Raw genomic sequence first — 25,745 nt, 5'->3', positions numbered from 1 at the left:
TTCTCCAGGGGGTCTTCCTGACCCAGGAATCGAACCAGGGTCTCCTGCATTGCAGGCAGATTCTTTACCAACTGAGCTACCAAGGAAGCCCTATTTAAGGCTATAAATGGATCTAAATCATTTGCATTGACTCCACTTTTTTGGATTACTTCTCTAATATGGGTAATAAAATTGATTTAAAGACATTTATGAGGTAGAAATTACTTTCATACATTGTTGCATTTAATCCCTACTGTAATTATGGAGGCTAGATATTATATTATCTTATAGATATGGAAATAAAGGTTTAGAGAAGTTAAGAAATCATCCAAGTTCAGTCACCTATAATATAGAACTTATCCCACAGGGTTGTTGTAGTAATGTTAGTTTCTCAATTGTGTCCAACTCTTTGCAACCCCATGGACCATAGACCACCAGGCTCCTCTGTCCATGGGATACTCCAGTTAAGAATATTGGAGTGGGTAGCCATTCCCTTCTCCAGGGGATCTTCCCAACCCAGGGATGGAACCCTGCACATCTCCTGCCTGACAGGTGGATTCTTTGCCGTCTGAGCCACCAGCATATTTGTCAAGTGCTTAGAACAGTGTCTGGTGCATAGTAAAGGCTATATAAATATTAACTATTATTAATGAAAAGCAGCAGGTCCAAAATGCAAATTCAGATTCATATTGATATGAGTCCAAAGGTCACGTGGTTTGAATTATCCCACACTGCCTATGGGTTAGCTTCAGTGGGGGATGTGGGGGAGTCCTAAATCCTCATTGAGTGTGTGCATGCTAGGTCACTTCAGTCATGTCTGACTCTTTGTGATCATCAGGCTCCTCTGTCCATGGGGTTCTCCAGTCAAGAATACTGGAGTGGGTTGCTCTGCCCTCCTTCAGGGGATCTTCCCAACCCAAGCATTGAACCTGCATCTATGTCTCCTGCATTGGCAGGAAGGTTTTTACTACTAGCTACCTGGGAAGCTTAGATCAATCTATACTCCTTGGGTTTAGTTCCTCATCCCAGTTTCCCTCAAAAGTACTTTATTACTCAACTCCTTACCTTTCTCTAATACCAAAAGCATGGGGATGCTGTTTAGATCAAAAGTAATACCTTCCGTGCCATTCAAGGGACTTTCACATAAATTGGATTCATTTAAATCATTAAGAAAAGTTCTGAGGGAAACCCTCAGTTCTGTTTTGTTCACTTAAGTGGGTATCTTGCTGCAAGTTTATTTAGACTTATCATTAGGTTAATGGGCATTTTGCCCTGGAAAATATCAGCCTAGAACAGAGCTAATCATCATGAATTCTAGATTAGCAGAGTTTAAATTGGAGAAAGTTTTTACTTAATTTTCCAAACTGTTAAACTATGTGCACAGAGCTCTGAATTCCATATGTATTTGCAAAATTGTCAACTTTAATTGGGATACTCACAGCAGTACTTTTTCTAAAAAATAAGAATTTAAAGTCCATTTAAAGGGATTATTTTAAAAACCAGTTCATGTACAAATGCATTGCTTTTATGACTTTTTCCCTAACAAATTAGGTTAAACTAATTTGAACAGCAACAGTGAGATAATAATTGCTAAAAGTTAAATAGCCCTTACCATGTGCCAGACATCATGCAAATTCGCAAAAACCCTACAAGATAAGTACAATGATTATCATCCCATTTTATAGATGAGAGAATTGAGGCACAGAGTGGTTCAATATTGTACCCAGGGTCACACAACTAGTGAGTAGAGAGGGCTGAATTTCAACTTAAACTATCAGTCTGCAGAGGTCATGCAAGTAACCAGTTTCCTCACTGTGTCCTGCACGTAGCGACATTCGAACTGTAAAGTCAGAGGGATTGTAGAAGAGGCAAAGACCAGAGTGGCCAGGGAGAGTTTCAGAGCAAAGATTCGAAAAGTAGACAGGAGCCCCTTCCAAACCTCCCCATCTCTACTATGGGCACCTCAGAACAGTCTTTTATTTTGGTTTCTCTGGCTTTTAGCTCAATATACACCTTAAAAATAGGACAGCATTAGAAGAACAAAGGTGTAAGGTAAGAACATGCATGGTGTTTGCATGTGGATGATAAGGAAACCTATTCAGCTAAATGATGCCATCATGTAGAGGGGTAGCAAGGGTAAGAGCAAATCCCAGATACTCTTAAGTGCCAGGCTAAGGATGAAGGCTGTATCCTCTGCAGCACTGCTTCTCACACTCCAATGTTCACTGAAATCACCTGGGGTCTTGTTAAATGCACATCCTGATTCTGTAGGTCTAAGGTGGGCCCAAGAATCTGCATTTATCATGAGCTTCAAGTGGTGCTGATAGTGCTCTTCCCAAGACCACACTTTGAGTTGGAAGATTCTAGGCAATAGCAATAAAGCATTGTGGGAGCACAGGGTGTAGATGGAGGGATAGGTGAGCGATGGACAGAAATTTGCCTATGGCTAAGTTGCAGCCAACAATTTTCAAGACTTCTAGATGTACAACGTTGTATTTAATTTGATGTATAGAACCTTTCACAACATACCCCATCCCTCCTTTCAGATGCCAGGATATCTTGCCTTAGGAAATGTTTTAAACAACAATTTTTTCTTTTCTTTTCCATACAGAGCAAGGCTAAAGAGCTGCCTCTTTCCGCTGTACGTTTTATGGAAGAATTGGGTGAATGTGCCTTTGGAAAGATCTATAAGGGCCATCTCTATCTCCCAGGCATGGACCATGCTCAGTTAGTTGCTATAAAGACCTTGAAAGACTATAACAACCCCCAGCAATGGACAGAATTTCAACAGGAAGCCTCCCTGATGGCTGAACTACACCACCCCAATATTGTCTGCCTTCTAGGGGCTGTCACTCAGGAACAACCTGTGTGTATGCTTTTTGAGTATATGAATCAGGGAGATCTCCATGAGTTCCTCATCATGCGGTCCCCACATTCAGATGTTGGCTGCAGCAGTGATGAAGATGGGACTGTAAAATCCAGCCTGGATCATGGAGATTTTCTACACATTGCAATTCAGATTGCAGCTGGCATGGAATACCTATCTAGTCACTTCTTTGTTCATAAGGATCTTGCAGCTCGCAATATTTTAATTGGAGAGCAACTTCACGTGAAGATTTCAGACCTTGGGCTTTCCAGAGAAATATATTCTGCTGATTACTACAGGGTGCAGAGTAAGTCTTTGCTGCCCATTCGCTGGATGCCCCCTGAAGCCATCATGTATGGCAAATTCTCTTCTGATTCAGATATCTGGTCTTTTGGAGTTGTCTTATGGGAGATTTTCAGTTTTGGACTCCAGCCATATTATGGATTTAGTAATCAGGAAGTGATTGAAATGGTGAGAAAACGACAGCTGTTGCCATGCTCTGAAGACTGCCCACCCAGGATGTACAGCCTCATGACAGAGTGTTGGAATGAGATTCCTTCCAGGAGACCAAGATTTAAAGATATTCATGTCCGACTTCGGTCCTGGGAGGGACTCTCAAGTCATACCAGCTCTACTACTCCTTCCGGCGGAAATGCCACCACTCAGACAACCTCCCTTAGTGCCAGCCCAGTGAGTAATCTCAGTAATCCCAGATATCCCAATTATATGTTCCCAAGCCAGGGTATTACACCACAGGGCCAGATTGCTGGTTTCATCAGCCCACCAATACCTCAGAACCAGCGATTCATCCCCATCAATGGATACCCAATACCTCCTGGATATGCTGCGTTTCCAGCTGCCCACTATCAGCCAACAGGTCCTCCCAGAGTGATTCAGCACTGCCCACCTCCCAAGAGTCGGTCCCCCAGCAGTGCCAGTGGGTCGACTAGTACTGGTCATGTGACCAGCTTGCCTTCATCAGGATCCAATCAGGAAGCAAATATTCCCTTACTACCACACATGTCGATTCCAAATCATCCCAGTGGGATGGGTATCACCGTTTTTGGCAACAAATCTCAAAAACCCTACAAAATAGACTCAAAGCAACCATCTTTGCTAGGAGACTCCAACATTCATGGACACACCGAATCTATGATTTCTGCAGAACTGTAAAATGCACGACTTTTGTAAATGTGGTATACAGGAGAAACTAGAAAGTCGTAGAAAAGATTTATATTCAAATATTTTTATGAAAGTAAGGTTCTCATTTAGCAGACACTGCAACAAGTATCTTCTGTGAAGTTTAACTGTGTCTTACCAACCAGGGCAGACACCAGCCAGAAAAGAAATGTTGTGGGATCAACAGTCCATCAGGGTGTATGCCCTGGCGTTGGGATTGGGACCTTTGGTTTCAAGTACTGAACACTGTAAACCAGTGAAAAGGAAAAGGACCTTATGGTTAAGTATCAAACCAAAAAGGAAAGTCAAATGGTGCTTTATGTATTCACCTTTGGTCACCATGACTGTTCTCTCTCCAAAATGTATATATCGTAGCATTTGTCTACCTGCTGTCTTTTCTTCAGGACAGATGTTCAGGAATTACGTTGATTCAATTTAGATTCTACGCATGTTTGTATGGAAGTGATGTTCAGAATCAATGAGGAAACTTTAGGCCAAATTTACAATCACAAATGGAAATGAGCCATAAGACAAGTGTAAGTTTCTGAAGCCTTCTGTACAGTGGGGCTTCTTGGAGAAGGTGCAGAGTATGCTTCTCTGTGAATCTCCTCTCTTGATCATGAAGGCCTTTTCCACAGTGTGTTTGCACAAGCCCTTGAAATAACTAGGGCATCAGATAATAAGAAGGCTAGTGGATGCTGAAGTTGATTGTGGGTTGATAGTTCTCTGTGTTGCATTAGAAATGAGGCACCAAAGGCAGCATAGTCAGAAACGCGGCCTCTTGGCCTAGATCAGCATCCATAGGAAGGGAACAGGGTTCCCATGGGGACAACCTCACAGAAGCTTCCCTGGACCAGTAACGTTGAAGAATAGAGGTGTGGCTACAGACCAGCTCATCTGTGCTTGCCTCTTCCTGCATACGAGTTGTCCAAGGTATGGGAGTGCACAGCATCAGTGGACTCTGGGGAAGGAGAAAACTCTTTGTTATCAATATCTAGTTAATTTAAAGTTTCTCACACTTTATTTTCTTATCTGGAAATGTTCACAGATGTTATTCCAGCACCAAAAGTTATATGACAATTTATCCATAGAGTTAGTTGGAATCCAAAGACTATAAATTCTATTTGCAAAATATTACATATCTTTGAAAACAAAGTACTGAGTTCTCACTTCAAACATTTACCATGAACTGAATTTTTTTAAGCTGGTAAATAGAAGCAAAATGATCATTTTTGCCTTAGTTAGAGGAAGGTATCAAATGTGCATCTCATGCCTTACCTGCTAGACATCTCTTGCCAAACTTAGAGTTCTTATGGGTTTCAAGTTCTATATAAAAAGGAATATTATGATTGATGTTTCTCTTGTTAAACAAAAAAAACCTCCTTTATTCTAAGAACAATGTCTCAAAGTCTCATTTTTTAAAAAAATTTTACAGCTGAAGAGACTTATAAAGAGACTTACAGGATGTAAAGTAATTCCTGGAAATAACATTTGATAAGGAGAATGTAAGATAATTAGAAGCACATTGACATTTCAACTTTGTAAAAAAACAAATTCAGTTAAGATGAGAAAGCAAAGAAATATGTTTGCAAAAATGTGTGGCAATTTTCCCAAACAATGAATCTTCAGACAACAAACATGGACCTATAGGTATTGTGAGTGTAAAAAATTGGCTATATTCAGATTTATTTGGAAATAAAGTAATACAATTTTACGGCATAAATAAGCTGATTCAGCAGTTACATTTTTTAACTTTAGGTAAAGGCGAATATTTGTATCCTTTTGTTGCTATGCAACTGTTTAATGATGAAGATTCAACCACAATTTTGTATATCATATGACAATCAATTATTTTCCAAGAATATTTATTATTTTAAGGAAACACAATTTCAGTGAATCTGAGTTTTCCTAGGAGTCCCTCAAAGGGAAATCAGCATTCCATAAGACAGTAAAATATCTACTCTGGAAAAACATTACTATGGGTAAAAAATAAATTCAAGTTAGTTTTTTATAAAGAACTATAACATTTATTTTAAACATTTTATAATTACTGAAGTCATTAAGGTGAACAAACTAAATTTCAAAACCACTTGTAATAATGTATTTTATAGTTGCACTGTGATACTGCATAACACAGTCCCTTTTATATTAAAATAGTATTTTTTCATAGACTGAAAAATATCTTTTGCTTTGTGGACAACATTTTGTAAGATGACTTTATTTTCAGATCTTTTCCCTTTTTTGCACAAAACTATGTTTATGGTTTGTATCACAGAAATGAAATATATCTCTGCATTTTTATATCTGGTCTGTTTCCTTGTTTCCTTTGTTTTTAACTCGATATAGTTTTTTTTCGAATATATAATGGCACTATTCAGATATCTTGCCCTATCTTTCCTTATTTTCACTGCATGCATTTAATCACTGTATTACTTAATGTTTGATTTGTTATTATGGGCATTTCAAATAGACAAGCATGGAATTGTAATGACAAGAAGCCTATTTTATACTGAGGATATATGCATTTGTATTTCACACACCAGAGATATTAAACACTGATTATTTTATGCTGCTGTTTATTAAAAATGTTTACCATAAAATATTTCCTGAATATTGCTATCATGGAGGTATTTGGGAATTTTAATATTATTTCTCCTAATGTTTGACATTTCATAGAAAGGGGAATCATAATTTCTATTTACTGCTATTTCATTGAAATGCTTTTTTTTTTTACATAAGCTTTATAATAGACTTGAACATTCTTTTGCTAGTGACCACAAGTGGAAGGAAGAACTCCAGTGATTTTTATGACCATATATCACCCACCTATAGATGGCAAGATTTAAATTTTTTAAATCAAAATAATATATTGAGTAATTACTTGACAATTAAATGGACTGTCAAAATTGGGTTTTAAAGTTGAATCTGTTTCTGCCTTGATGTTTCCGTATGAACTGAGACATCAAAACTCATCTTAGAACTCTGAAAAAGCTGTGTACATCTTATCGTGTTCAACTTAGACTCCAACCATATTGATAAAATAAAAGAAATGTGGCCATTTCATTGTCACAGCTTATCTTTATGACCTTATTTGCCCAAAAGAAAGAACTCCCCATCTGGCGATTAATACACACTGTCAAAGAAAATGAGTGTCATTATGAAAGTTCAAAGAACTTGTCCATTTCTGCTATTTAATACAGAAGGGGATACAATAAAACCTTCAGGGCCTTATCCATATGTTTTAGGTACAGCTCTTGTCACCACCTCAGCGATCAAACTCAATAAAGCAATCACTTCACATGGCAGTGAGATCTGTGTCAGGTTGGGTTTTTCCCTCTCAGTTGAATTCCTCAGTCTGCCCTTCACTCCCATTTCCTTCTTTTGTCTCCAGGCTCTTCCCCTCCCACCATTCCCAATTCCTTCAACTCTGGGATGGGGGCCTTACCCTTAAATCCCTAATCACCAACATCTGCAGGCTCACAGCACTACCTCAGATAATGCCTCCTACAAACCTCTCAGTACTAATTAAAGATGAGCTCTGTTATCTATACACCTTCAAAGATGGTTACCTAACACAGAGGTTCTCAAAGTGTCCTCAGACCAGCAGATTTGGAACTTGTTAGAAATGCAGAAAGTAATGAATCAGAAATTCTGGGGCGTGCTCCAGCAATTTGTGCTTTAACAAGCCCTTCTATTGTCTAAAGATTGAGAGTTACAGAACCAGCCTAGAAGTCTAGGGGTGGAAGGTGGGAGGATGCTCATTACATCCTCAGCAGTGTGCATATCAACATTTAATAACATTTCAAACGCTTTAGTCCCCTTAAAGGTAGTCAAGTTTTGCTTCAACAAAAATTCAAAAGAGAAAACCAGATGTTGTATATTAACGCCTACATGTGGGAATCTAGAAAAATGGTATAGATGAACTTATTTGCAAAGCAAGGGGGGAAAAGAGGGATGGGAAAAAATGGGAGATTGGGATTGATATATATATACTATGTATAAAATAGATAACTAATAAGAACCTACTGTATAGCACAGGGAACTCTACTCAATGTTCTGTGCTGACCTAAATGGGAAGGAAATCCCACATATGTATACATGTGACTGATTCACTTTGATATACAGCAGAAACTAACACAATATTGTAAAGCAACTATACTCTAATTTTAAAAATAATAAAATTAAAAGGCATCAATGTAAAATTCAAAGCTAAAAATGTTTGGATTAACCATTTGACAATTGATTATATTTTTCTGTAGTTGTTCACTTGAATGGAGAAGTAACGGTACCTAGATTTTTCCAAAAATATACTCCTTGTCTAGTTCACTCAAGCCCACAATGTTGGATGGTGACTGAAAGCTTTTTTCTTCACATGAACAAGCTCAAAAGAGTTGGTCTCTTAGTGTACCTTTTTTTGGCTCCTTGTACTGATGATTAACACAACTAAAGTAACTTTCCTCTGTTTTGCAACTTGAGGTCAAGGTTAGGCTGGTCTTTCTTGCAAGGATGGAAGGCCCATCTCCCGGTAAGCATCAAGCAGAAGCAACTACAGAGGCTCCCCGCCATGCCTGAGCTTCCTATGACAACCTGACCCAGTTGGCTGGATGCAGTCACCTGAGCCTGGTTATGCTGTGTTCCTTTGCCAGCTACAGTCTATCAGTCTGGCTGGCCTGCACTCTCCTCTATGCCACTGTGGTCCCCACTGCCTTTAGAGCCCGAGAACTCTGGGGGAGGACCGAAAAGGGGAGCCAAGGGAGGTACAAGAGGTGACAGACTCTTCTTAATTTATACAGTGTCTTTTTCAACCAATAGTTCGAACACCAAGAAGGAAATGCTATATAAGAGGAGCAGAAGGAGGAAGGGAGCACGCAGATAAGAGGAAAATTTTTCAGTCAAAAGATGACTGCACCCGAAATTTGTTACCATAAATGCCAAGAGTATTAGGACCCTCTTAACGCAGAGGAAGAAAAGCCTTACAAACCATCAAAGCACCCAAGGTCAATGTAATCCCCTGGGAAGGCTTAAAAACATAGAGACATACAAGGAGAAGGTCATTTGACACATTTATTGCTAGTTGAATCTTAGGCGCCATGAATTGCTTATTCACACAAGGACTATGACATTCACTAACCAGGCCTGACATCATGCTGATCCTTACCCAAGTGACCAAGTTATTTGCTATTCTTATCCAAGAATGGTTCAATTAGGAGAACGGCCCCTCATTAAGATTGGATAGGGCATTGTGTATTTACAGGGCTTCCCAGGTGGCGTTAGTGGTAAAGAATGCATCTGCCAATGCAGGAGACATAAGAGATGCAGGTTCGATCCCAGGCTCAGGAAGATCACCTGGAGGAGGAAATGGCAACACACTCCAGCATTCATGCCTGGAGAATCCTATGGACAGAGGAACCTGGCAGGCTACAGTCCATAGGGTCACAAAGAGTTGGACAAGACTGAAGTGACTTAGCATGCATGCATATTATGTACTTATACTTTTCAGAAGGTCGATATTTTAAGAGGTTAACATGCTGAAATAAAGATAATTGAGGGAATATTAAATTTGAAACAAAGTGGTTCTAAACAACCTTCATTGACCTGTGTTATTAAACGTTAATTCAAATACACACATGAAACAACAGAACTGACAGCACAAAGCCATAGATTAATGCTCAAGCTCTCCCTGGCCCTAGAGACACATGAAACTTGTATCAGAAATAAGTGGAGATCAGACTCCATTCTATGACAAGTCCTCCTAAGCCATTGTAGTCCTTGGGTATTAGGATGATAACTCCAGTTATCACTGGGGTCCATTCTAACACAATTACCTGAAAGGTTTCTTTTGGGTCACTGTCCCTTAAAATCACTTGAAAGGAGCTCCAACTGAAACTCCCTGTAGGGAAAGAGCAAATTAGCCAAGGTGGCGACGGTCAGGCTCTCTCGCCCCACGTTTTGCAAATATATCATTATGTAACAGCTGAGCTCACTTATAGCACTGTGCATGGCTTAATGATATACCCGCTTGGCCATGTGCCTCTTTTGTTCTGTCAACTGTATATAAGCCCCACCTGAGAAACCCCTTTTACAGCTCCACCGCCAAGAGAGAATAAGTATGTCCTTTTGCCACTCCACCACCATGAGAGAATAAGTATGTCTGCAGTTCTGAGGGCTCCTGGAGCTTTCTTCCAGCTTCCCCACTCATGCCTTGCCCACCGTGGGTTCAGCAAGCCAATGAGAGAAGCGAGACAATTGGTGTAGTCAGCAGGATACCCAGCAGGTAGGGGAGCCTGAGGCTTCAATGGAAGGAGGAGGCCAGTGGGCCACCACACAGCATGTGTTAGCTGGTGGCCACGGTTGTCCAGACATGGGTCCCAGTGGAAGACTGGGAAGCGGTTGGGTCACCGGATAGTATTGAAGAGGCATTACAGGTGCTGAGTTCCGTTTGCCAAACAAAGCGGCATGTACTGCTGCCGGCACTGTGGGGTGGGTTGCCTTGATTGCCTTGAAGGCTAATATGGATCGTGCTCTCCATCACGCTGCACAAGCACGCGAGTTTCAGAGAGGAAGAGCTAGAGCAGCATCTGCGCACGCTGAAGCGAGAGATTCCTGGCCTTGAGGAACCCAGCGCCTTGAACTATGAGGTAATGAGGGTTGGTGACAATGAACATCATGAGACCACGGGTCCTCGCTTGTTACCAGGGCCATTGTGCAGCAGAAAGTGAAACACGAGCAGTCCATGGCCCCAGGGGATATCCTCAAGGGCCCCCTAAGTGACTAAGTTCATGACAAATTGACCAAATACTCAGATGGAGTTGGTCGACTTGGGTAAGCAATTTTGACAAAAGCAAGGGGAATCTTTGGCAGCATGGCTTTTGAGACTCCGGGACACAGGGGTGGAGGGTATCATTTGTTCGGGAACAATATATCATGGTTGGCATCTTTAACCCCTCACCCCTCATTAAGACAAAGGTTGCAGAACACTAGGCAACTCATTCAGGGGGTCCTTAACCAAACACACACCTTGATTGAATGGATTAATGCTGCCATCCACACCCTGTGGGTGAATGTGGGAGAGCTCCTGGATACTGTGAGTAAATAGTATACCTATGCCAAGTTGACCCAAGTTGTGAGAGAAATGGGTGTGAAACAGTCAATGTTTTGTTTTTTTTTTTTATAAATTTATTTATTTTAGTTGGGGGCTAATTACTTTACAATATTGTAATAGTTCCTGCCATACATTGACATGAATCAGCCATGGGTTTACATGTGTTCCCCTTCCTGGACCCCCCCACCCACCTCCCTCCCCATCCCATCCCTCTGGGTCATCCCATTGCCCCGGCCCTGAGCCCTTGTCTCATGCATCGAACATGGAATGGTGTTCTGTTTCACATATGATAATATACATGTTTCAATGCTATTCTCCCAGAACGTCCCACCCTCACCTTCTCCCTCAGAGTCCATAAAATTGTTCTATGCATCTGTGTCTCTTATTCTGTCTCGCATATAGGGTTATCATTACCATCTTTCAAATTCCATATATATGCATTAGTATACTGTATTGTTGTTTTTCTTTCTGGCTTACTTCACTCTGTATAATGGGCTCCAGTTTCATCCATCTCAGTAGAACCGATTCAAATGTATTTTTTTTTTAATGGCTGAGTAATATTCCATTGGGTATATGTACCACAGCTTCCTTATCCATTCGTCTGCTGATGGACATCTAGGTTGCTTCCATGTCCTGGCTATTGTAAACAGTGCTGCGATGAACATTGGGGTACACGCGTCTCTTTCAATTCTGGTTTCCTCGGTGTATATGCCCAGCAGTGGGATTGCTGGGTCATATGGCAGTTCTATTCCCAGTTTTTTAAGGAATCTCCACACTGTTCTCCATAGTGGCTGTACTAGTTTGCATTCCCACCAACAGTGTAAGAGGGTTCCCTAGCAGCCATTCTGGAAACAGTCAATGTTTAACCCAAATATCTGAGACCCAGATGACAAGCATTTTACTGGCAGCATGCAAGACGCCATTTTGAACAAATCCCCATCCACCACTTTTGGATCCTTGACTGCTATTCTTGCACCCTACTGGGGCACCCCATCTATGAAGTAACCTCAATGGTGGCTAGCTTGGGAGAAATAGAGGGGCGGCGGCAGGCCAAGGTGTTAGGAGTATGAAGCCCCTGAAGGGAGGCCAAGCTGGGAAAGACCCCCATCCGGATGACGTGAATGCAAATGTGGCCCAATTTGCTGGCAGCAGGAATTGACAGAAATAAAACTGATAAATAGCCCAATGATCTGCTCCTAGAGCTATGGAGGCAACTGAGACTGGAGCAGCAGTTAGTCAAGTGTGAGAAGTGTCCACAGCAAGAGATGTGGGCAGATTAGATTTCATGGCACCCAAGGATGTTCCTTCAGATGACCTTTTCCAGCTTTGAATAGAGCTCAGGCCAAGGTGCCCGCCCAAAGAGCCCATGCAGGGATTGGAGGTCCCATGTAGAACTTGCAGTTCACTAATCACTGGCTAATGTACAGAGTAATGGCCTTGGTTGACACCAGTGTCAAATGCAGCCTTGTTTATGGCAAGCCGGAGCAGCTTCCCGGTCCTAGGGCACACGTTGTTGGCTATGGCGGCCAAATGGTTAGGATTTAGTCTGTGTCCTGTGATGTAGATTTAGAACAGTATACTGTAAAGGTTGTGTCCTATGATGTATGGTGTAGATTTAGGCTGTGTCCTGTGATGTAGGATTAGAACAGTGTACTGTGTGCTGTTGCCATGGCACAGGGAGAAGAGCAAGGGGCAGAACTGAAACACAATCACTCAGAAAACTTGCGCTCAGACATGCTGTGTATTATGTGCCCATCTCACACTCTCTTGGTCAACACCAACTCTGAGCCCAAACCTGATCAGAGGACATGGATGATGAATCCTGACCTAATGAGAGTCACAGCTAGCCGCATTATCACAGTCAGGGACAGGAAGGGAGAATCTTCTTCCAGGGAAGGGGGGGAATCCTAGTTAGGAACATCAATACCAGCCCAGCCCGAGGAAGCCCTGAGGACATAGAGTCAGTATAGCAAATCCAGGGCACTAGTCTCCTGTGTTTGCAGCTAATCACTAATTGGTGCTCTTCCCAGCTGAGCTCAGATTTAGCCTTAGGTTCCACATACTGCCCTAAATAACCTACTCATCAGCCAAAGATAGCACCAGGAATGAAACATTAGCCAGCCCCACAATAGAGTAATAGCTGCCAAACTCCGTCATTATGACAATCATCTGGGGAGATTCTAAAAATCCTAAATTCTCAAGACCACCCCCGAATGTACCATAAAAGTGACCTTACAATCTATAAATTCATTTCTCAGACATAGAATCCAACACCGTATGTCCACCCACCCCCGCTTCATGGACCCTGGATGAAGAGAACGGAGCAGGAGGAGTGCATTTCAACTACTCCCACATGTGAGCTGAAAGATCTTGAATAAGTAAGGCACTCTCTGCTTCCTTATCCACAAAATGGTGTAACTGTAGCATAGAGGTTAAGATTAAAGGTTCTGATGTCAGACTGCCTGGACTTAAACCTCCCCTTCATCCTTTGGTAATCATGAGTTTACACAAGTTACTAAACTGCTGTTTCTTCATCTAAGACAGTATCCACTTCACAGAATTGAAGGTGAGGAACATGAGTTGCATAGAAGAGCGCCTGACACAAGAGTTCTCAAAAACATAGTCTATGGTTTCCCTGGTGACTCAGATGGTATAGAATCCATCTGCAATGCAGCAGACCCTGGTTTGATTCCTGGGTCAGGAAGATCCTCTGGAAAAGGGATAGGCTACCCACTCCAGTATTCTTGGGCTTCCCTGGTGGCTCTGATGGTAAAGAATCAGTTGTGGGAGACCTGGGTTTGATCCCTGGTTTGGAAAAATCCTCTGGAGGCGGGCATGGCAACCCAATCCAGTATTCTTGCCTGGAGAATCCCCATGGACAGAGGAATCTGGCAGGCTATAGTCCACGGGGTCACAAAGGGTCGGACACAACTGAGCGGCTAAGCACACACAGCATACAATTTTATATTTTTTCTCTCACACCTGTCTTTCAGAGTTGATATAAGCATCTAATGAGAACATATACACATACATGAGAAGTATCTGGCACATAGGAGGTGCTCAGAAAGTGACAAAGTAGCTATCACTATTCAATGTGTGTTAAACAATTTTCATAAAGGAATACATTATTTTCTAATGTGGCAAAATATTTAGAGCACAAATATCCTACTTAATTATTCATGCATATGCCATAACGTAGAACACTGTGCTGGTGCCAATGAAGTGGGAGTAGGTTTAACCTGTCAATAAGTTTCATCATCTCCCTTCAAACCATCCCTAATAAACACACATTAAGTAAAAACAGCTTCAGGAAACATCCCTAAGCTATCCCTAAACCATATGTCATCCCTTACACCCCCTCCAAGCCGATTGCCACCTCAAAGGTCCTCCCATGTTGAAATTCTGGAACTCCCCTGGGGGCAACTGAGAGACTATGTGAAGGTGTATTAAATGCTTCATCCCTCTTTGTAGATATATACGTGAAAGAAACCTAGAATAATTATATCTTTTAACCAGTACCCTCCCCTTACACACACACACTCTCACACATAATAGTCATAGTCATACTTAGATATTATAAACTGCATTATCTCTCAGTGATTGGTGCTCCCATGCTGGGAACAAAGGAGAGATAATTCTCTTAAAACACTTCAGTGCAAGTAAAGTACCCAGGCAGACACGGCATTCCTTCATCAGCATTGTTGTTGTTTAGTCGCTAAGTTGTGTCTGACTTTTTGCAACCCCATGGATTGTACCCACCAGGCTCCTCTGTTCATAGGATTTCCCAGGCAAGAAGACTAGAGTGGGTTGCCATTTCCTTCCCCAGAAGATCTTCCCAACCCAGGGATCAAACCAGCATCTCCTGTGTCTCCTGCACTGGCAGGCAGATTCTTTACTGGTAAGCCACCAGGGACGCCCCTAAAATCCTTTCCTGATGTGATTCTGGGGATTATTCTGTTAATGAAAGTTTTTTCACCCGACTACACACAAACAGACCAAACAAACTGAAACATCGGTGTTTGGAGCAGAGAAAGGTTTATTGCAAGACCATGCAAGGAGACAAACTGGCTCATGCCCTAAAAAGCCTTGAACTCTCCAAAGGGTTTCAGCAAAGCATTTTTAAAGGGCAGGTGAGGGGTGGGGGTCGCAGGATAGTGATCAGTTTGTACACAGTTCTCTGATTGGCTGATGGTGAGGCAACAGGGTGGGGTCATAGGGGTTAACTTTATCAGTCCTTAGGCTCCAGGAGGCCTGGGGCTATGAGCTTATAGGCATCAAGTAGTTTCTCCTTTGGGGTGGGGGTGGATTGTTCACATCTGCAAAACAACTCAGGAATTTGCATCAAATACTATCATCTAGGTACTTCTGAGAGGAGCTAAAACAGAGGATATTGGAGAAGGAAATGGCAACCCACTCCAGTATTCTTGCCTGGAGAATCCCATGGACAGAGGAGCTTGGCAGGCTACAGTCCATGGGCTCACAAAGAGTCGGACACGAGTTAGCGGCTAAACTACCACCAAAACAGAGGATATGGAGGGAGGCCTGTCCAGGGAAGGTCCTGGTCGGTTAAAATGTTTCAGAACTTTGATTACAAGGTTTGGGCACCAGTTTACATGAAAAACAAACTGACACCAACCTTTAAACACCAACCTCCAAAAAAGAACAGTCTATACAACTCCCACCCTGCAAAGGTTCTTGACGCCCAAGCTAGGATGACCAATGGTGCCAGCTTACCAGTGATTATGCCAGTTTTAGCTCTTTGAAAGTCCTTTTTCCCAGGAATTCCCCCAGACCCAGGCAAAGCTGGACTTTCAGTCACCTTAGCCAAAGCAAAGAAGATGACATAAGTGTCAGCATGTATTGATTCTGAGTCCCTTTCTGTTAGGTAGACACAGATATAGAGATCAATAGATCCCTGTATCTCAGGTCCCTGACAAGGAGAGACCTAATTATTTTACAGTTAACAGAATTCTGAAATTTGGGAGTGCCTGCAACTTCAACTTTGCAAAGGAAAACTAAGCATTTCTTTGAGCCTAGGCTTTTATAAGCTAAAATAAAAATGTTTAAATGAGAAATTTCAGGAATTCAAGTCACTGAGGTATGCTGCCTACCTCTTTCTTCCTGTTTGATCTTTGAAGATTAGCATTCAGTATTTTTCATGACATTTATATTGAGGAAGGAATATAAGATTATTAAAAGCAGAGAAACTCAATATTGGGAACGCACATCAAAAGGTCTTCAAGACAAAGAAGGGATCATATGATTTGAAAGCAGAGTTACTAGAAGCATGTGTGCTGCACTTCATTTTCTAGTTAACAGCGTAACGTACGTCAAAATATGATTTAAAACACTTCTCACAGCTGAGCTGACATTTGGCGATCCTCAGCCTTCTTTTGCTCTGGAGGATGGGGGTTCAAATCCAAATGAGGTTAACACTTTGTACTGGTACATATTCCTGGTGGATGAGGAAAACAGTCTTTTAGTTTAAGTAAAATGAAAACATCTGTTCCACTCCTTAGGGAAAGAATTGTGTTTTAAAAGGGAGCGGGTGGGGGGAGGGAGGCAGAATTCTTGGTTGTTAAAGCTGGAGATGGCCTCAGTAACTCTGCAAATGTTTAATAAAATAGACTCTCAGTTGCCTTGCTCACCTAGGATTATGAAAACTTGTGCATGAGGCATGGTTCACTTCATTTTTCAGGGTGCCATACCCATGTTATCCCCTAACATTGTCTAAAGCCATATGTTAATGTCTATCAGTTGGTTCTTTTCACACCAAATCAGATAAACTTAGTTCAATAAGTGACTGATCTTTTGCCATATAACTCATTTTGGCCAATAGCGATGCATTTTGAGTAATAAGCTGTATAAGTTAGCTGTTGCTCCAAAACAAAGACTACAGACTTAATGTGTGTTCAGTTGCTCAGTCGTGTCCAACTCTTTGCAGCCCTATGAACTGTAGCCTGCCAGGCTCTTCTGTCCATGGAATTTTCCAGGCAAGAATACTGGAGTGGGTTGCTTTTTCCAATTCCAGGGGATCTTCTTGGCCCGGGGATCAAATACATGTCTTATGCATCTCATGTACTGGCAGGTGAGTTCTTTACCACTAGTGCCTCCTGGGAAGCCCACAGACTTAATATCTTAAAACAATCCTCATTTATTAGCCCATAGCCCTTTTGGTCAAATCTGGGCACAACATGACTGAATTGTCTGCTCAGGGACAAATGAGTATTGATTGTGTTCTGATTTGAAGTTCAGGTCCTCTTCCAAGCTCATGTGTTTTTCCCACAATTGAGTTGCTTATGGTTGTAGGACTGAGGCCCTGATTCTCTTACTAGCTATCAGCCAGAAGCCACTCTCAGGTCCTAGAAGCTGCCCACATTTCTGGCCATATGGCACCTTCCATTTTTGAAAGGGTCAACTGAGGATCTGTCTCACATGGAATCCCTCTCATGTTTTCAATGACTTTGGGAAGAGCCCAGTCCCATTTAAGGGCTCACCAAATTAGGTCAGGCTCTCCCAGAATAATCTGCCTTTCTTAAAGTCAACTATGCCACAAAAGTTGACTTAATCACAGGAGAAAAATGCATCATATTCACAGTCCTGAGGATTATGCAGGAGGTGGAGATCTGGAGGTTATCTTAGAATTCTGCCTACCATAAGAGATGCAGTGCAACATTTCTCTTTTCAATTCTTTGTACTATAGTGTATGGTTTCTTATGCTTTTTACTTCACAGGAGGCTATTATTAAATTAATGGATTCCATGGTCCCTGTTCTACCAAAAGTTTATATGCACAGATTTATACACATAGATACAGACACATTGTCCACAATTTCAGCCACCCTACCCCTACCCCAAGAAGTTGATCTGCATAAAGACTCTGTAGATGGAGGCAGAATAATCTAGAGTGATGAAGGGGATTCCTTGAAGTATTTTAAGCAGAGAATTACATAATTACATATTAGCTTAAATAAATTACTGTTAAGTTTTATGAAAGGCAGGTCTGGAGACAAAGAATGAAGTATAAAGATGTTCTGTGCTTTGGCAAGTGATGGCAAGGCTGTGAGTTCAGGAACTGGTGATATGTTTGAGAAGAAGCTAGAAAAGCAGCTGGTTTTAGTAAGTGATTGAATTAGAGTCATGAAGAGGAAACAGAGTCAGAGCAAACCTCAAGTTTCCAGCTAGAGAAACTTGGTAAAACAAATGGAACAGAAGGCTGGTTGAGAGAATGGAAGGTAATGAATTTATTTTTGGACATTTTGAGTTTGAAATGTCTTTGGAACAGCTTGGTGAGAACTAAGCAGCTAGGGACACTAGTCTGATGTCCCAAGGAGAGGGCAAGGCTAGCAATAGATTTGAGGTATGAGAATATATGGGGGCTTCCCAGGGGTTCAGTGGTAAAGAATCCTTCTGCAATGCAGGAGACATGGGCTTGTTTGATTACTGGGTTGTAAGATCCCCTGGAGGAGAGCATGCAACTCACTCCAGTATTCTTGCCTGGAGAATCCTCATGGACAGAGGAGTCTGGCAGGCTACAGTCCATAGGGTCTCAAAGAGTCTGACACAACTGAAGCAAATTAGCACATGACAATATACTAAATTTGATTCTCACAAGACTAAAGTACCATATAAATATCAATTTCTAAAAATTCAGAACAGAGAATACTTTAATTTTATCTTCTACTTTAACATAATTTCTCCTAGTGGACAAAACATGGTCCACTGGAGAAGGGAATGGGAAACCACTTCAGTATTCTTGCCTTGAGAACCCCACAAACAGTATGAAAAGGCAAAAAGATAGGACACTGAAAGACGAACTCCCCAGGTCAGTAGGTGCCTGATATGCTACTGGATATCAATGGAGAAATCACTCCAGAAAGAATGAAGAGACAGAGCCAAAGCAAAAACAACACCCAGGTGTGGATGTGACTGGTGATGGAAGTAAAGTCCAATGCTGTAAAGAGCAATATTGCATAGGAACCTAGAATGTTAGGTCCATGAATCAAGGCAAATTGGAAGTGGTCAAACAGGAAATGATAAGAGTGAACATCAACATTTTAGGAATCAGCGAACTAAAATGGACTGAAATGGGTGAATTTAACTCAGAGGATCATTATATCTACTACTGTGGGCAAGAATCCTTTAGATCCCTTAGAAGAAATGGAGTAGCCATCATAGTCAACAAAAGAGTCTGAAATGCAGTACTTGGATGCAATCTCAAAAAATGACAATGATCTCTGTTGGTTTCCAAGGAAAACCATTCAATATCACAGTAATCCAAGTCTATGACCCGACCAGTAATCCTGAAGAAGCTGAAGTTGAACAGTTCTGTGAAGACCTACAAGACATTCTAGAACTAATACCCAAAAAAGTTGTCCATTTCATGATAGAGGACTGGAATGCAAAAGTAGGAAGTCAAGAAATACCTGGAGTAACAGGCAAATTTGGCCTTGGAGTATAGAATGAAGCAGGGCAAAGGCTAGTAGAGTTTTGCCAACAGAATCCACTGGTCATAGCAATTACCCTCTTTCAACAACACCAGAGAAGACTCCACACATGGACATCACCAGATGGTCAATACAAAATTCAGATTGATCATATTCTTTGCAGCCAAAGATGGAGAAGCTCTATACAGTCAGCAAAAATAAGACCAGGAGCTGATGGTAGCTCAGATCATGAACTTCTTATTGCCAAATGCAGACTTAAAGAAAGTAGAGGAAACCGCTATACCATTCAGGTATGACCTAAATCAAATCCCTTATGATTCTACAGTGGAAGTGAGAAATAGATTCAAGGGATTACGTCTGATAGAGTGCCTGAAGAACTATGGATGGAGGTTCATGACATTATACCAGAGGCAGTGATCAACACCATCCCCAAGAAAAAGAAATGCAAAAAGGCAAAATAGTTGTCTGAGGCGGCCTTATAAATAGCTGTGAAAAGATGAGAACTGAAAGGCAAAGGAGAAAAGGAAAGATATACCCATTTGAGTGCAGAGTTCCAAAGAATAGCAAGGAGAGATAAGAAAGCCTTCCTCAGTGATCAGAGCAAAGAAACAAAGGAAAACAATAGAATGGGAAACCCTAGAGATCTCTTCAAGAAAATTAGAGATACCAAAGGAACATTTCATGCAAAGATGGGCACAATAAAGACAGAAATGGTATGGACTGAACAGAAGCAGAAAATATTAAGAGGTGGCAAGAATACACAGAACTATACAAAAAGGATCTTCATGAACCAAATAATCACGATGGTGTGATCACTAAACTAGAGCCAGACATCCTGGAATGAGAAGTCAAGTGGGTCTTAGGAAGCATCACTTTGAACAAAGCTAGTGGAGGTGATGGAATTCCAGCTGAGCTATTTCAAATCCTGAAAGATGATGCTGTGAAAGTGCTGCACTGAGTATGCCAGCTAATTTGGAAAACTCAGCAGTGGTCACAGGACTGGAAAACATCAGTTTTCATTCCAATCCCAAAGAAAGGCAATGCCAAAGAATTCTAAAACTACCGCACAATTGCACCCATCTCACACGCTAGCAAAGTAATTCTCAAAATTCTCCAAGCTGGGCTTCAATAGTTTGTGAACCATGAACTCCAGATGTTCAAGCTGGATTTAGAAAAGGCAGAGGAACCAGAGATCAAATTGCCAACATCCACTGGATCTTTGAAAAAGCAAGAGAGTTCCAGAAAAACATCTATTTCTGCTTTGTTGACCATACCAAAGCCTTTGACTGTGTGTATCACAACAAATTGTGGAAAATTCTTCAAGAGATGAGAATACTAGACCACCAGACCTGCCTCCTGAGAAATCTGTATGCAGATCAAGAAGCAGCAGTTAGAACTGGACATGGAACAACGGACTGGTTCCAAATAGGGAAAGGAGTATGACAAGGCTGTATATTGTCACCCTGCTTATTTAACTTATATGCAGAGTACATCATGAGAAACGCTGGACTGGAGGAAGCACAAGCTGGAATCAAGATTGCTGGGAGAAATATCAATAACCTCAGATATGCAGATGACATCACCCTTATGGCAGAAAGTGAAGAAGAACTAAAGAGCCTCTTGATGAAAGTGAAAGAGGAGAGTGGAAAAGTTGGCTTAAAGCTCAACGTTCAGAAAACTAAGATCATGGCATGTGGTCCCATCACTTCATGGCAAGTAGATGGGGAAACAGTGGAAACAGTGACAGACTTTATTCTGGGGGGGCTCCAAAATCACTGGAGATGGTGACTGCAGCCATGAAATTAAAAGATGCTTGCTCTTTGGAAGAAAAGTTATGGCCAACCTAGACGGCATATTAAAAAGCAGAGAGGCTACAGCTCCAGGGGCTGCAGGGAATGCCTGCAGTTCCCTATGGGGAGGCGCCATCGCCATTGCCACCTCGCTCAGTGAGCACGTCCCGAGCGCAGAGCAGGGCCGCAGCCTACCACCAGCACCATGGCCAGTGTGGCATCACCTCCTCCAAGACCATGTTGGTGTTTCTCAACCTCATCTTATGTTGGAGCCTATGTCTTCATCACTTACAATGACTATGACCACTTCTTTGATGATGTGTACACTCACATCCCTGCTGTGGTGATCATAGCTGTAGGGGCCCTGCTCTTCATTATTGGGCTAATTGGTTGCTGTGCCACAATCCGGGAAAGCTGCTATGGACTTGCCACGTTTGTCATCATCCTACTCTTGGTTTTTGTCACAGATGTTGTTGCTGTGGTTTTGGGATATGTTTACAGAGCAAAGGTGGAAAATGAGGTTGATCACAGCATTCAGAAGGTATATAAGACCTGCAATGGAACCAATCCTGATGCCATTAGCCAGACCATTGACTATGTTCAGAGACAGCTGCACTGTGGTGGAATTCACAGCTATTCAGACTGGGAAAATACAGACTGGTTCAAAGAAACCAAAAACCAGAGTGTCCCTCTTAGTTGTTGCAGAGAGACAGCCAGCAGCTGTAACGGCAGTCTGGCCCACCCCTCTGATCGCTATGCTGAGGGGCATGAGGCTCCAGTTGTAAAGAAGCTACAAGAAATCATGATGCATGTTATCTGGGCAGCATTTGCAGCTATTCAGCTGCTGGGCATGCTGTGTGCCTGCATTGTGTTGTGCAGAAGGAGTAGAGATCCTGCTTATGAGCTCCTCATCACCGGTGGAACCTATGCATAGTAGAAAACTCAAGCCTGAGCTTTTTAGTCTTGTTCTGATTTGGAAGGTGAATTGAGAAGGTCTACTGCTATTGGCCTCCTGAGTTCATTTAGTTAAAGCACATGTATACAGGTGTTGGACAGAGCAGCTTGACTCTTCATTTGTCTACCTTCTTACCTACCCACCTATGACTTTTTTTTCCTCTGTTCTAGTTGACTCTCCATGTCTGTAAGTGTTTTGAGTACTGCAGTAAATGTTCTAATCTCAGAACCGTTTGTGAGTTGCGTAGTGTGGTAGAATTAAAGGTTGATGTGGCCCTCCCTGCTTCTGTCACCTGCAAGCATAATGGGCCTGCTGCTCTAGTATCACCAGGTCCTTTCAGTCTTCACAGTAGAGAACTCTTGGCCAAAGGTTTTTTGGGGGAGGAGGAGGCAGTCAGCTGTCTGGTTAAAGTTAATACCAGATGGTGCCCCTCATCAGTGTCCTTTTTAAAAATATATACTATAGTCCAGTAAGATAGCAACTGTATAAAACGGCTAAGATAGATTTTGGAATCATACCTCGTGTATCTTGGTTCATCTTCAAAATCAGACTGATCTTTGAAACTAGCGGTTTTTAATCAAAGCTGGTTTTATAGGAGGAGTATAATGTGTGCACTACTGTTTAAAAACAATTAGTGTGAGTGTGTGTGTATATTTTTGTATGATTCAGCCCATTCATCATAAGTCTAAACTCGTTAGAAGTAATGTACCCATGTAGACTAGCAAAATAGTATGTAGATGTGATCTCAGTTGTAAATAGAAAAATCTAATTCAATAAACTTTGTGTCGTCCCCTCAAAAAAATAAAATAAAAAGCAGAGACATTACTTTGCCAGCAAAGGTCCATCTAATCAAAGCTATGGTTTTTCCAGTAGTCATGTATGGATGTGAGAGTTGGACTGTAAAGAAAGCTGAGAACCGAAGAATTGATGATTTTGAGTTGTGGTGTCAGAGAAGACTCTTGAGAGTCCCTTGGACAGTAAGGAGATCCAACCAGTTCATCCTAAAGGAAATCAGTCCTGAATATTCATTGGAAGGACTGATGCTGAAGCTGAAACTCCAATATTTTGGCCACCTGATGTGAAGACCTGACTCATTTGAAAAGACCCTGATGCTAGGAAAGATTGAAGGTGAGAGGAGAAGGGGATGACAGAGGATAAGATGTTTGGACGGCATCACCGACTCGATGGACATGAGTCTGAGTAAACTCCGGAGGTTGGTGATGGACAGGGAGGCCTGACGTGCTGCAGGCAATGGGGTCGCAAATAGTCAGACACGACTGAGCCACTGAACTGAACTGAATTTCTTCTAGAACAAAATTTTACACACAGAGTCTGCATTTACTATCACAGATGTCTCCTGTCAAAGCAGAATGAAAGACCATGGTATCATCAAAGAAACCTGGTTAAAATTCCCTAATTGGTTCCCACTCCTTTCTCATGGAAGCAGCTCTTTATTCGCTCCCCACTATACATTGCCAGTGTTCCATAAATGCAAGGGAAAATCTGTCGGGCTCTGAAGGAGAGCCCCACCAAAATTCAATCTCAGGTCCTAGTTGATGTTTTCATAGGAAAAATTCCTTTATATTCAGTTTTATAAAACAAAATCAAATCATTTTATTGTGCCAAATGTTAATAAAGTGAAGATATTGTTGGAAATTTCTCAACTACCCTACCTGGACATGAAACTGACCATGGGAGTCTGCTAAGTGGTCTCCCCTACAATCCATTCTCCACAAGGAAGTTGGAGTAATTTTGTAAATGTAGAGAATAACACTCTCATCCCTAAAGCCATTCAATGATTCCCACTGCTATTCAAATAAAACCAAACTTCCCTACACGTAGAGCTCCAACCTAATCACATCTCCACCATATTCTCTCAGGCCCTGCCAGTTCCCATTTGAAGAAGAGCTTTTTCCTTACTGAGAACTATTGTCTTTTCCTCTTCCTGGAACTCTTTGCCCTCAACATTTCAAATAGCTGGCTCCTTCTCGTCCAACCTATCATGTATCAACTCACTGCCCACTCCTGACTGAGGACTTCCCTGACCACCATTACTAACCCTTAGCTACTTTTTATTACATTACTGTTTTATTGTCTGTAGTATGTGTGATCTGAAATTATGATTTTTGCTTTGTACACTTGTTTTGGTTTTGTATACTTATTTATTGAATACTGGAGCCAAAAAGGGAGTCACTTCAACTGAATTGTTGAACAGCACATGAGAAGTGCGAGATAAATATCTGTGAAATGAATGAACTGATTAAACTGATGTCCTGTTTTCCACAAAATTAGTAAATAGTAAGAAAAAGTACTCTGAGAAAAGATGCCAGCTACTGTAGCTGACGTGGACAAATTAGCACCTTTAAGAGGCTCACAGTTGGCTGGAGAAAGCAATGGGCAATTGTGATACAGCCTGATAAATGCCATGCCTGCGTGCTAAAGTCTCTTCAGTCCTGTCCGACTCTGTGACCCTATGGACTGTAGCCCGCCAGGCTCCTCTGTCCACGGGATTTTCCAGGCAAGAATACTCTAGTGGATTTCCGTGCCCTCCTCCAGGGGATCTTCCCAACCCAACGATCAAACCCATGTCTCCTGCGGCTCCTGCACTGCAAGCGGATTTTTTCTTTTTTTAACCGTTGAGCCACCGAGGAAGCCCAATAAACGCTAACAAGGAGGTAAATATAGGGTCCTCTAGCATCACAAGAAAGGAGCCTAATCTTGTCTTGGGTGATTTCATAAGAAATCGTAGGCAAAAGTAAATCTGAATGATGAGTGAAGGGAAAATGGAGGGGGGAAGGACGAAATGAACGTGGTAAATATCTAGACAGAAGGAACAGAAAGTGGCAAAACTCAGCAAGAGATGAGAAATTTTAAGTATCTGTTGCAGAGCATTCTTCCAGAGTAACTTAAGGATTCAATGACATAATAATGTATGCGAACGTATCATGACCGCTAAAGTGCCATATGAAAGTGAAAGTCGCATAGTCGTGTCCAACTCTTTGTGACCCCATGGACTATACAGTCCATTGAATTCTCCAGACCAGAATACTGGAGTGGGTAGCCTTTCCCTTCTCCAGGGTATCTTCCCAACCCAGGGATCGAACCCAGGTCTCCCTAATTGCAGGCGGATTCTTGAACCAGCTGAGCCACAACGGAAGTGCCATATAAGTCATTATAAATAAGCGCAGACCAGTACTATTGGTCATATATTACCTGATAATTTCTAATATTCAAAGAAAAAGAAAAGATGATTTCGCGGGACTTCTAATGAAGTCTTCTCTTAGACTTACACGCTAGACCCTCTAACTTTTCCCCCTACCCCAACAAAATTGATGGACCTAGCAGTCGCACCGGGCGCGGGGATAGAGGAGGCAAGGAGGTCGTAATAACGGTTCTCATTGGCCTGTCAAACTGAACCGTTTGGACGA

The 25,745-nt window shown here is 41.8% G+C and overlaps 2 protein-coding genes, 1 long non-coding RNA gene and 1 pseudogene across 13 annotated transcripts in view; 3 read left to right on the top strand and 1 right to left on the bottom strand.

Moving 5' to 3' along the window:
* Positions 1-6,325, top strand: part of ROR1 (receptor tyrosine kinase like orphan receptor 1) — a 450,818-nt gene extending 444,493 nt beyond the window's left edge. For both annotated transcript variants that reach the window (XM_081486553.1, XM_081486554.1), the window contains one exon: positions 2,591-6,325. In XM_081486553.1, the coding sequence (XP_081342679.1) occupies positions 2,591-4,018 (1,428 nt within the window). In that variant the 3' untranslated portion in view covers positions 4,019-6,325. The remainder of the gene's footprint in view (positions 1-2,590) is intronic.
* Positions 4,076-25,681, bottom strand: LOC145505006 (uncharacterized). Its single transcript, XR_014052703.1, has 3 exons — positions 25,531-25,681; positions 16,456-16,581; positions 4,076-4,985 (listed from the first exon to the last, which is right to left on the bottom strand). It is a non-coding gene; the product is annotated as an uncharacterized LOC145505006 (long non-coding RNA).
* Positions 21,468-23,124, top strand: LOC145507897 (tetraspanin-3 pseudogene; annotated as a pseudogene). The gene has a single exon (XR_014055235.1). The product of XR_014055235.1 is annotated as a tetraspanin-3 pseudogene (transcript).
* The window catches only part of UBE2U (ubiquitin conjugating enzyme E2 U), a 64,592-nt gene continuing 63,613 nt past the window's right edge, over positions 24,767-25,745 (top strand). For all 9 annotated transcript variants that reach the window (XR_014052691.1, XR_014052688.1, XR_014052680.1 and 6 more), the window contains exon 1: positions 24,767-24,992. The gene's annotated coding sequence lies outside the window, so the exon portion shown is untranslated. The remainder of the gene's footprint in view (positions 24,993-25,745) is intronic.

Source organism: Giraffa tippelskirchi, chromosome 5 (genome assembly GCF_054371585.1).
Source record: "Giraffa tippelskirchi isolate mGirTip1 chromosome 5, T2T-mGirTip1v1.2.pri, whole genome shotgun sequence".
NCBI lineage: Eukaryota > Metazoa > Chordata > Mammalia > Artiodactyla > Giraffidae > Giraffa > Giraffa tippelskirchi.
The sequence above is the reverse complement of the archived record's forward strand: the minus strand, read 5'-3'. Positions and strand labels throughout refer to the sequence as shown.